Source organism: Mus musculus, chromosome 12, assembly GCF_000001635.26.
Source record: "Mus musculus strain C57BL/6J chromosome 12, GRCm38.p6 C57BL/6J".
Classification (NCBI taxonomy): domain Eukaryota; kingdom Metazoa; phylum Chordata; class Mammalia; order Rodentia; family Muridae; genus Mus; species Mus musculus.
Genome location: NC_000078.6, coordinates 108,389,943 through 108,402,265, shown reverse-complemented (window position 1 = coordinate 108,402,265; position 12,323 = coordinate 108,389,943). Strand labels below are relative to the sequence as shown.

The 12,323-nt window shown below is 50.7% G+C and overlaps 1 protein-coding gene across 2 annotated transcripts in view; it reads right to left on the bottom strand.

Moving 5' to 3' along the window:
* Eml1 (echinoderm microtubule associated protein like 1) overlaps nt 1–12,323 on the bottom strand; it is a 168,575-nt gene that overhangs the window by 137,311 nt on the left and 18,941 nt on the right. The window contains exon 2 of one of the 2 annotated variants that reach the window (XM_017315168.1): nt 2,443–2,565. The exons of the other annotated variant lie outside the window; for it this stretch is intronic. Coding sequence (XP_017170657.1) covers nt 2,443–2,565 — 123 coding nt within the window. The remainder of the gene's footprint in view (nt 1–2,442; nt 2,566–12,323) is intronic. 2 annotated transcript variants of the gene reach the window in all.

Here is a 12,323-nt window from a genome sequence, read left to right as displayed (position 1 = left end):
AAAGCTTTAGGTGGTGTTAGGGCAGCATCTCATCTAGGAGTCATCAACACTGCTTTTAAATAATGTATCAGCTTTTAAATAATGTATCAGCCAAACCATAATGGGGCACGCCTTCAATCCCAGCACTCGGGAGGCAGAGGCAGGTGAGTTTGAGGTGGCAAAGGTTGAAGGATCTCCATGAGTTTAATGCTGGCCAGAGCTACACAGTAAGTCACACACACACACACACACACACACACACACACACAAAACACGCCACAGAACCACAGCTTGTGGCTTATAACTATGCTAAGGACAACCCAATGGCAGGGGCTATCAACTGGCCCCAAAGCTAAAGACAGACACTCGTCCTGATATTGGAGCATAGAACAGTCACCAGCAGGCTGAGAAATCAAGACTAGCTGTCACGGAGTGAGAATACTTACTTCCTTCTCACTTAGTCAAAGGACAGGAGGCATAGCTTCTGCCCTCAGGAATTCTACCTTTCTGGGAAGAATGCAGTTTTCCTGCTCATCTCAATAAACGCCTGGTGGGCAGACACTGGGCTCTGGGTTCTCACCCACTCTGGTGTACCAGCCTTAATTCTCCAAGGTGTATCCACCCTCCCTCTCTCATCCCTTCCCACAGCCTTGGACTTACTATCTGGGAATGGTCTGTGAGGAGGCATACCTAATCTTGGGCCCAAGGTAAGTCTCAGCTCTCCAAGCACAGTATCTTGGCCACAGACAGCACACCCTGCATTTCCTGTGACTAATGTGGCAAGTCCTGCCTGCTCCCTCCTGACACACTAACCATCTCCCTCTCTGTCCTCAGCAGCACATCCAGTGTCCCCTTTAGGAAGCCTTCCCTGACCCTCCATGGTCTTTGTCACCCTCCACCTGTCCACACTCTCCGCAAGCCAGGGGTATCAGGAAAGTGCCACGTGATGACTCGGAGCTCAAAGCCTGTTCCTTGGATCAGTCACATCAGCCAGCCCCGGGAACTGATCAGCAGACCAGCAGATGAGCATCTATCTCTTCAGGATATTCGGATGTGCCAAGGTCGGCAAGGAACACGAGACTTTGAACGCATTCCAGAAGTCACCCCAGTTTTTGTTCCCTTGGCTCTAACTGCCCCCTCCCATGGGACTGATTTCCTCTGGCACTCTGCTCCAGGCTGCTGGACCATCTTGCTTCACTGGGAGAGAGAACTGGAACTGTTCCCATCCCCCTCTTTTGGTTCCTAGTCAACACAGCAAGGTGAGCCCTGCGGGCTGGGACTGAGCCTGAGGCCCTGCCCTGCTCAGCCTGCTCTTATTTTTCTCCCCCTCAAGGTCCCCCTAGGAGCTGGGCTCTGGAATCCCACTTTACATATTACACCACATTCATGCTCACCCTGGTACATCAGGGCTGAACACAGGACAGGTGTGCAGGGCCATTTCTGTTTGACTTTGTCATGAAACATTTTTTTCTTAAACAATTAAGTGTTTGTGTTTTCCTCAAGAGACCAGTTCTTTCAACCCAGAGGTGACACTGCTAGGTCTTCTCATATAGAAGTGACAACTTTAGATCAGTGGTTCTCAACCTTCCTGAGACTATGACGGTTTAATACAGGTCCTCATCTTGTGGTGACCCCAACCATAAGATTATTTTTGTTGCTACTTCCTAACTGTATTTTTGCTACTGTTATGAATCATAATGTAAATATCTGTGTTTCTCAATGGCCTTAGGCGACCCCTGTGAAAGGGCCATTTGATTCCCCAAGTGGGTTGAGACCCACAGGTTGAGAACCACTGCTCCAGATCCTAGGTGATGCTGTGTGTGGTTCACCCTCCCCCTTCCGTAGATTCATTTGTCCAGCATCGGAAGACTCTCCTATTCATACTTGGCATGAGAGTCATCCCACACAATCCACGGGTGGTAAAGACTCCTTCCCTCAAAACATGCCTTTCAGTAGCTCAAGCCACTCCTGGTGGCATTAGAACCGCATGTGACAGCCCACCTGCTCTATTCCTATTGAGGCACTGTGGGTCACGAGGTAACACAGATGCACTGAAACCAGACAGCAAAGAAGCCAAATTGTGGAACCATGGCTTTCTGCACCCTACCCAGAGACAGGGCACGTTTGAGGACTTACCTCTGGGTCAGAGTCTGCCTCACCTCTCTAAGACCCAGATGCTCTGATGAACCCTGCTTTCTGTCCGGCAGAATGGACAGACACATCACGGCATGAACCAGGGAAGGCCTGAGGGTCTCACAAACACCCATGTTTCTCATGGCCATACATAGGGCGGCCTATGTTCTGTCTTCCTTGGGGGAAGGGACCAAGTGGTACACTTGGAACCTGGCCGTAGCTGACAGTGGACACTCTTGTGAGCCAGTGCCTAACTTACCCTAACTTGGGGAGCTTGGATTTGGGGCTGTGACTGTTGGAGAGGGGAAACTGGATGGAGAAATGGTCCACCTTGGCCTGGATGGTGAGCAGAGGTGAGAAGCCAGGTGGAGGCAGGCTCGCAGAACCAGAATCCTGTGGGCAGGTCCGCTTGCCCTCTCTGAGCTGGATGCCTGTCTGTAAACATCAGGGCCCCTGCAATGAAAAAGGGAAACCCTAGACATAGCTCTTGCTGGGGAGTCATGGTTGAGGCCTAGAGGGCCTGCAAGGACCTGTCCCTAAGCTAGAGTTTTCAGTGGTCATGTAAGCATCACAGAAGGCATTGTGGAAAAGAAGAACGCCATGCCGAAAATCAGTGGCCATCAGGACTGGCCATCTGCCCTGCCCCTCTCCTTTCCAGGGCTCCTTGCCCTGCTCCAGGCTGCCTCCTCCTCCATGAAGCTCTGCTGACATAGGGCTGGCAAGAAACCATGGGTGGCCCTGGCATCCAAACTCTGCCTGGAAACATCCTCCAGACCGTCAGGAGCCCCAGTCCTCAGCAGCCAACCCGTCGTCCCCTCCTTGCATGACAGAGCCGGATGTGGGTGCCACGAGGCAGACTCCTTCCTGGCATCTCTCCTGACCTGACAGCTTCTGGCCTATCACCATCCAGGTACAAGCTTCTGTCACACCAATGCTGTAGGAGAAAAGGACACTCAGGACGCTCAGGACAGCCACACAGCTGAGCCTCCATCATGGCCAGTAAGGACATGGCCTCTCCTAAGCACTCCTCTGGCTGTTTCTTCAGTTGCTCCTGGGGACAACTGTGAGGAACTCTATCATACACTGGGCTCTCGGCTGGCAGCTCTCGTGTAGTCCTCCTAAGCAGGTGAGCTCACTTTGCGAAAATCCAGGAAGCCATACGCTTAGCATCTGAACACTCTGGATGCTATAATTTTTTAAAGTTTATGAGATAAATAAATTTAGAAATGACCCAGCCAGGCCACTGCTATTATTGTCACATGAGACAGAGGAAGACGCTGGCAGTCAAGGTCACTGTCTGGTTCAAGGCTCCGTTTTGCAGCTGATTTATATAAAGTCCTCTCTGTCCCACATGAGTCAGAGTCTTTCATTTCTTCCTCTACATCTTTGTCTGATCATTGTTGGATTTTCTGTCGTTTCATGATCTGGGTGCTGGACTTTGTGACCATCAAAGCTCATGAGTTGGGCTGGTGAGATGGCTCAGTGGGTAAGAGCACCCGACTGCTCTTCCGAAGGTCCAGAGTTCAAATCCCAGCAACCACATGGTGGCTCACAACCATCCGTAACAAGATCTGACTCCCTCTTCTGGAGTGTCTGAAGACAGCTACAGTGTACTTACATATATTAATAAAATAAATCTTAAAAAAAAAAAAAAAAAAAAGCTCATGAGTTCCTTCCCTGTTTGAACTGATAGAGATCACTTTCTGTTCTCATCCTGTAGCCTCCCTATCATGTCCTTGCCCAACCTCTCTGTGACCCGAGAATTTGGTCAATATGCCTCCCGTCCAATCCTGCAATCACTCTGGGCAGCTTGGCTTCGGCAGATAAAGGGCAGCCGGGCCCAGTGACACACAGAGATCTCTCTCCCGGCCTGTGTTTGACACCTACCACACTGCTCTATCCACCCACCTCCCTCAGTGGTATTCAAGACTGTGATGTCTGTCAAGCCCCAGATATCTGACAAATACCAACCGAAGATCTACCATGGGAATGTCCTGTGTGAATGGTTTTTAGGTCAGTGAAGCCACACTGGCTTGGAGCTGAAAAGAAGAAGATGGTCAGGTCCCAACTCTGCTGCTCTGAGACTCTGCCCAAAGGCTCAGGTGAGATAGCAGTTGGAAAAGCTCTTCAATGAGCATCAGGTGGGAAGAAATCACTGAAAAGTCTTGTTAGTGCCGATCAGAGCTTCGGGCCTTGTCTAGGGCTTCTTGTTTTCTTTCTCCCTGCCTGCTGGGAACTCTTTGGAGTCAGGCTTTGCTTGGCTCTGTGGTAGCAAACCCACACAGGAGGGTGCTGAGTGACTTGGCAGTGTTCGAGCCCCGGGTTTATACTTACTGAGCATAATTCAGTAACTATGGGATGGGCCTACATCCTAGCTGCCCAGCCATGCAGTAAGTTAGTGAGACACACTCCCAGGCGTCTGTCCCAGAAAGGACCTTACTAGCACTGGTGACTCTCACATGTGATTGGGGGTGAAGATGGCCAGGTTGTTTTCAAGTTCTCTTAAAGAGAGCAGGGTTATTGAATTCTATTAAAGCCAGGGGGAGGAGGGACCAGGCAATAGTGGTCATTGGTTACCAAGGAGACACAGAACTAATGATGGTAGGAGGGAGATGGTAGTCACACCCTCTGAACAGTGACTTCCAAACAGACTGCTTAGTAAGACTGACATGACAGAGGCGGAGAGTTGCAGGCAGAAAGCCACCTTGTTTGACTTCAGGTTCCACAGTCCTGAACACAGCAGCAACTGAGCAACATGTGGCTGTGGCTGTGGCAGTGAAGGAAGGAAGAAGGAAGGAGCCCTTTGATGGAGAGATTCCCAAGTGCAAAGACTGTAACTGTTTTCATTTTTTCTTTTCCCCACTTAATTGTCTGGAGAGATCCTGGCTTGTTACTCACATTCGGAATGCCCCCTCCACCCCCAACCCAATAGAATGGTTTAAGCCCAGCCCACAACTCTTAATCCATCACTTTACACTGCATCTGAAGGCAGCTTTCTCAAACCCTGCTGCAGAAGAGGAAGGCCAAAGCTGGATTGCTAAGGAAGACAGTTGTCCCCTCTCTGGGTGCAGCCCAGTTTATGTGTACCATGCCCTGTCTCTCTCTCTAGATTCCTGGGCGGGTTGAATGAAAAGAGATGTGAGTGTCCATACCTCTGACTGTGCATAGCAGCAACAGTGTTGAAGTCACCCGGGAACACACATAAAGAATTGAGACCTGCCATCCAGGACTAGGCTCCAATAGAGAGTCATCAGAATCAGTGAAATCCAGAAAGTTGAGCTGGTAGAGGAAGGCCCACTGAGGAGAGCCATGCCCCCAGCATGCATGCTACCCAGCCAACACTGCCCGATCGTGTGCCATCGGTGTGCACATAAAGGGCAGAGAAAGAGAGAAGGCCAATGCTGGCCCTTCTCCCGTTGGCGCCTCTCCCTAACACAGGCACTGGCTGATCTCTTCCTCATGGTTCTGCTAGAATCGGGGTCCTACCCTGACCCCAAGCCCAGCACTGATTCTGTAGCACCTGGCCACCTATACCTGAGATGCTCTAGTTTGGAGAACACGTGAAACACACACACATCTGGTTGGCAGCTGTGACCTGTGGGGTGACTGTAAGATCAAGAAAGAGACTTCAGCATCTCAGATGCCCTATTCCCTAAACAAATACAGCCACTGGTATCCATTGGCCATCAGTGTAGCCACAGCCAAGGAAAGCCCAGTGGCTCCACAGCCAGAGTTCTGGCCTGACTTAACACGCCCCTCAAGTCTATTGTGATGGGAGGGAGGGATGTATGTGCTTGTGAGCAAGCCTTCTGTCGCCTGGGGCGAAAAATCACTCAGCCCTGCTTAGCCTCTCCCAGAGAAGACATGGAATGCATAATTGATGGGCCAGTCTATGAATATTCATGAGCCCATTGCCTTCCAAGGCCAGTTGCCTCTGTGAAGGCTCCTCGCATAATGAGTCACTGTGAGTGTGACTAAGACTCAGAGAGGCCTCCAGTCCTCAACATCACTACTGGGCTCTGAAACTCACTTTGAAGAAAACCCCTCAAACTGTGCCTGCCTGTGCTAAAATGTGGGAGAGCCAAAGAATGAGCCTTCCTTCCCCCCCACCCCCACCCCACCCCCGTGGGCCCTGGACCCTAAGGTTGCCCAAACTGGGGCTCAAGAAGAGCATTTTAGGGGATGCTGAGTCTCTTCTCCCAAAGCAATCCCTATGAAGGTGGGTGAAATTCCATGCTCTTCATGGCGACACAGAGCCTGGAGACAGACAAACTGTTCAGTCTCAGATCCCACAGCATTCAGACTGAGGTTACTGGCCTCAGCCTTTCCATCCAGATGACTGTGGCTCTAAGATGTACTTGCCACGGGCTTCTGAGACTGGGTGAGTCTCTCTCTGTGCATCGTGGCTAATGCCAGAGTTTTAAAGGGGGAGGGAGGGTTGCCTTTCTTAATGACCTAGAAAACATATGAATCTCATAGTAAGTAGGACCCTAGGCTCTAAAGAAATATAGCAATGTTATCATTTGCCATATCCCCACTGTGTGCCAGGCAGCGGGGCACAGTAGCTGAGCACAGGCACGGGTTTTCTTCCTTGAACCGCTCTCCACCTTGTTTATTGAGACAGAGGCTCTCACTGACACTGGAGCTCACTGACTGGCTAGGCTGGCCGGGCAGCTGTGTGCCAGGCATCTGCCTGCATCCACTCCCCCTCCCCCACTCCAGCACTGAAGTGACAGTGACTGTGCCAGGATTTTACAGGAATGCTGTGGATCCTAGCATGGGCCCTCCCTTGTGCTTGCCCAGGTTTCCTTCCTGCTCCTGGGGCGGAGGAGAGGGAGCGATCCTGTCCTTTCTTCTTTGGTAGGCAAACATTCACAAACCCTCTTAAGCAAGTCCACGTTTTATTGAGGAAGCGTCAGGACTTTGGGAGCATTAGTGCCAGTTGAGTTTGGATTTGCGAATGGAAGAAACCTAAAAGTTTTCCCAAACTCGTCACAACCCAATTAAAACGTTACCCATGAAACCCAAGACAATGATTCACAGACTGTTCCATCAGGTGCTCCTCGCCGCAGGCGTTTCACACGTGATTCAACTCTGATATATATTTTTTTCTCATTAAATGCTAAACAGCACACTTCCTATCACAGTGAAGGAATATTTTAAAAGCCTCATTGCCTCTGAACATGTGTGAGAATTTTCAGTGTATACGCATATAAGTGTGTGTTCATGGGTGTCTGTCCTGTGGGGACATTCGTCTGTGAGGATTCGGGATATATGCACGGGTGTGGTTTTGTGGCCATGTGTGTGCTGGGCCCCGGGCCCTAGCTGGTTAGATGGTTCAGAATCACTGTTGTGCAATCCTGTGGCATTCTGCACATGCCCACTTCACACAGGGCCCTGAAAATCCTGCAGCTAAGATGGGTGTGTGAGTATCTTCCTGCACACTCACGTGGGCACGGGCCTACAAGTATCTAACGTGGATGGCCATTGCCTGTGTGTTCTTGGAGTTCAGACTCTGGTAGGGGTTTGAGAAAGTGACTTGCAAGGGGAATAGAGTTTCCATAAAAGATCCAAAAGGGGCCAGAGAGGGCTTATTCTCTCTCTGAAGGTGCTTGCTGAGAAGGCTAATGAGCTGAGTTCAATCCCCTGGATTCACTGAGTGGAAAGCAATGACTCCTTTAGATTGGTCTCTGATCTCCACACATGCTCCAGGCCATAGCATCCCCACCAGTGTACGCACACACACATACCATACGGTAAATTAAAAATTTTAATTATTTTTAGTGTCCAATATTTTAGTGTCCAAATAAAGTGTCCAATGGCACTTAAGAGTGAAGATCGCTGACATTAGGGGAGCACACAGACTCTCCAGCCCAGAATATGACCCTTTTGTCATTACTGTTTTGACACAGGGCCTCGCCGTTGTTGCCCATGCCAGTCTTGAATTCCAAGGGTCAAGATGTCTTCCTAGTTCACCCTCATGGTAGTTGAAACTAAGATAGTATTACACCTGGCTTCAACATGACATTTGAATAAGCGCCCTGGACCAGTCATCTTTAATGTCTTAGCTTTTAGGCTTCATCTGGAAAGGCCAATAAAGCAGGCACCCTTTAGAAATGTGCTTAGAATTTTACACAGATTAAAACTACATGACCAACCACTCTGTGATCTTACATCCTGATTCCCAGAGGCCACAAACCCACCAGGAATCTGAGGTCAATGATGAGCTGCTAACCCCAGGAAGTCCAGCCACAGGCCTCCCTCAACCTCTGCCTGGGCCTCCAGCCAGCCAGTGACTCACAGTGGGGCTGGACGGAGTGGCCTGGCCAGTCAGCCTGCTATCTCCCACAAGTCTGTGTGAGGGAGGGCCAGGCCAGGCCTTGCAGCCTGTGATTTCTTCTTTGGTGTAGTTATACTGCTTGAGTCTTCCACCCCTGAACCCCTACATCAGACGTGCTTAGCACTGTGCGGTGTTCTCTCCCAGGCCCTGATGGCATCGGGGGTGTTGTTCCTGGCAGCATAGGTAAGAACCTTTGGTATACAAATCTAGGACCCACACATGCTCACAGGTTCCTTGGGACTCCGAGGTGTCCCCAGCACAGCGCCACTCCCTGATTCTATTTTCTTAGAAACCACCCCAGAGTCAAGATGAGCTTTGTAAAGCTCCCTGACTAGCTGACAGGGTGCAGAGCAAGAGGTGAGGGGCTTGGTGCCTTATTCTGCCTCTTGTCAGAGGGTAACTGCCCAGGTCAGTGGCACTCTAGAGTCTGTTCCTTCGTGGCTACAATACCCTTGTGCTGAGCATCTCAACTTCCACCCGGTCTTCACAGGTGATCATATGTGCACTTGGCTCCCAGCCCAGCCTCCCGGGAGGCTAGCAATGGAGTGACCAATTCACACCCACCCCTAGGCATCTCCTGTGCACAGGGCATTGCACCAACTCTGGGAGCCAACCAAGGATGAGGCCCAAGGACACACTACCTGTAGGATTTGAGATGTAACAATGTAGCCTTCACAGTAACTCCCGCAGTACAGACACCTTAGCTACTATGGACCCCTTGGCTGCTCTGGACCTCAGACTCTCAGGCTACCTAAGGCTGCCTCTCTCTGCTTCGCCCCCCTCCCCAGCTCAAAACACAAAAGGGTGGCTGGGGTTCTGGTGCCAGCCTTTCTATATTATTCATGCCTCCCTTCGGCTGCCAGCAGGGACCTGGCCCAGAGGCCCTGCTTTGCCAGGAAAGATAAGGACACCTGACTTGGCTTGTGTTGTCCCTCCTGTTCCTGCAAGAACAGTGACAAAAGCCTGTTGTTCCTGGCCCCGTGCAGGAAGCCCGACCTCCTCCTCCTCGGGAGAGAGAGATCAACCATTAGTGAGATTGCAGCCGGTTAGGTTTACAGCTCTTTCCCACCTGTCCTCTCCTGCAATGCAGGGAAGGCCTAGAGGCAGGTGCCTGCTGGCCCAGGGGATGCAGGGGTTTGATGAAGCACCTCTTATATACTGGGCTTCATTTGCATGGCTTGGAGAAGGCTCTACAGAAACTTGTGGAGTTTTATATATCCCAAGTACAAGGTAGGGAAACTGAAGCTGTGGGGGCTGAAGGACTGCACAACTGGCCAGCGGCTCAGCCAGTGGTGACCGTGCAGATGCCAAGCTGAGTCACCCAGCCTCAGAACAAGACTAGGAAAGAGTGAGTCCATGCCCACCCACGCCTCTGTCCTGAATACACTCCAGTCAAACAGAGGTCCATAGCACAAAGCAAAAATGCAAGGCCACCAATGGGAACCCCCGAGGTCATCCTGTAGCCACTGCCTCACCCCCTTGTCCTCAGCACAAGGAGCCAGGCAGGCCACGCCTAGAAGTCTGACAGAGCCCACCTACAGGGCCCACAAGGATCACGCATGCCACTGTGGCAGAAGGCAGGGTGGAGGGACAGGGGCTCTGCCAAGCTGGTGACACTGCTGCCTGCCATGAAGCTACCGGGATGTCATGTCTCCATGTAGGGGTGCCTGGACAGCAGCAAGCTTGTTCATGCCCTGTGGCTTCACATGCCCGGTTTCAGAAACACTTCAGAGACTACCAATTGCGGCTTCCTTCCCATTTACAAATCAGTCCACTGAAGCCCAGGGAGAGGATGTTGAACACAGAGGCCCTGGTGTGGTAGTTAAGGGGCAGGGGGCACTCAGACTCTGGTTTAGTAGGCATACCTAATGGGAAGCTCTGTGGCCCACAACCCTGCAGCCAAACCCTGGACTAGCCCCACTGCCGAACACAGCCTTCCAGCTTCAGTGACTAGCAGAGAGCCTTCCTGAAAGGCTTTGAAGAAACATTAATGATCAAGAGGTGAATATAACAATTCTGAACCTACTGTGTGTCAGGTACTGGGGAGAGAAGAGAATCAATCAGACCATGCCTTAGGCAGTACCATCTGGGAGGGACAGCAGCCCCAGAGGAAGTGATGGGCTATCACAACACTAAAGAGGACCGTCCCCATCAGGAAAGGAAAAGCAGAGGGAAGAAGTCACCTGGAGTGACCTGGCAACCCAGCAAGAGGGGCCTGCCCTGGCAGTCGCCAGGAGATGAGAACGGTCTGTTGGCCCCAGCTGCTGGAAGAGTTTAGTGTCCTTAACTGCTGCTTTGAGGAGATACCCTGACAACTCCGTGGAGAAAGGCAGATGTAGGCCTACGCACAGCTCATTTTCTTCATTTAACACGGGCCGCAGCCCAGCCCAGGTGGTCCCTCACCATTAAAATGGGTTTTCCCACCACAGGTAATGTAAGCAAGACGATCCTTCACAGATGGGTGTAGAGGCTGTCTCCCGGATGATTCAGGTTCTGTCAGGATGACAATTATCACTGAGGGGCACGGAGGATGGAGGAGCAGCCCCAGGTCAGAGGCTCTAGATGGCCGTGAAGAGAGTCAGAGCATAAGAGGAGTTAGCCAGGCTCAGACGCTCACACCTAACACCAGTGGGGAATTCCCTCTTAGAGACTCTGCTTGCAGAAGTGTCTGGAACTGGGCTGAGGTAGGCATGTCCTTGGGAACATTGGGGTGTGTGTCTGTCTGTCTGTCTGTCTGTCTGTCTGTCTGTGTGTGTGTCTCTTTCTGTGGTGTGGTGTGTGTATGTGCCTATCAGTCTATGTAGTGTTTGTATATGGTGTACTATGGGTGTTTGTGTGTGTATGGTGTTGTGTGTGTATATGTGTATGTAGTGTGTGTCTGTCTATCTGTGTATGTGTGGTGTGTGTGTGTGGTGTGGTATGAGTGTGTATCTGTATGTGATATGTATGTATGTAGTGTGTGTGTCTGTATGTCTGTGTGTGTAGTGTGTAGTGTGTGTCTGGTGTGTGTGTGTATATGTATCTGTATGTATCTGTGTGGTGTGTATGGTTGGGTGTGCGCATGTGTGGGGTGTCTGTATCTATTTATGTGTACTGTGGTGTGTGCAGACCCCTCTCCATGTGTTGTGCTCACCCAGGCACAAACAGGGAAACTGAGGCTTAGGTGCAGTCACTGCCCACAATGGCAGAGCTAGAGGCAGGCAAAGCCAGGACGAGGCCTCTTTGTCCCCTGTGTCCCTACCTTTCAGCTTCCTGGAGTATGACGCTGGGCCTTATCTCTTTATTTAGGTTTAACTCTTAAAATACTGTTTGAAAATGTGTATTTTTTAATTTTTTTATTATTATTACTACAAGGGCATTTCTCAGTGGGTGCATGTGGAAGTCAGAGGGTTCAAAGGATTAAACTCAAGCCCTTTATCCATCTACCTATCTCAGAAACCCTAAAGTGTACATTTTTGTGTAAGGTCTATATGTTCTTGTGTATATGCCTATACGTGTATGGAAGCCAGCATCAGACTAGATGTCTTTCTCTATGGCCCCACCTTAGGTTTTGAGGCAGGGTTACTCACCAACCCTGGAGCTAGGCTGGTGTACCGGAAGCTCCAGTGACCGTCCTATGTCTGCCTTCCCAGTGCTAGGATCATACTTCACATCTCCAAGCCCAGCTTTTCACACAGGTTCTGGGGACCCCAGCTCAGGTCCTAATGCCTGTGTAGTGAGCACTTTACTGAGTTGTCTCCCTGGTTCCTACAATGTGTGTGTGTGTTTTTTTTTTTTAAGGGTAGCAGCTGCTACCCTTCCTGGAACCAGGCCTATGCATCCTCTCCCACAGACTCTACTTTCTCAGGGCTGTAAATCAACTCCTCTGAAG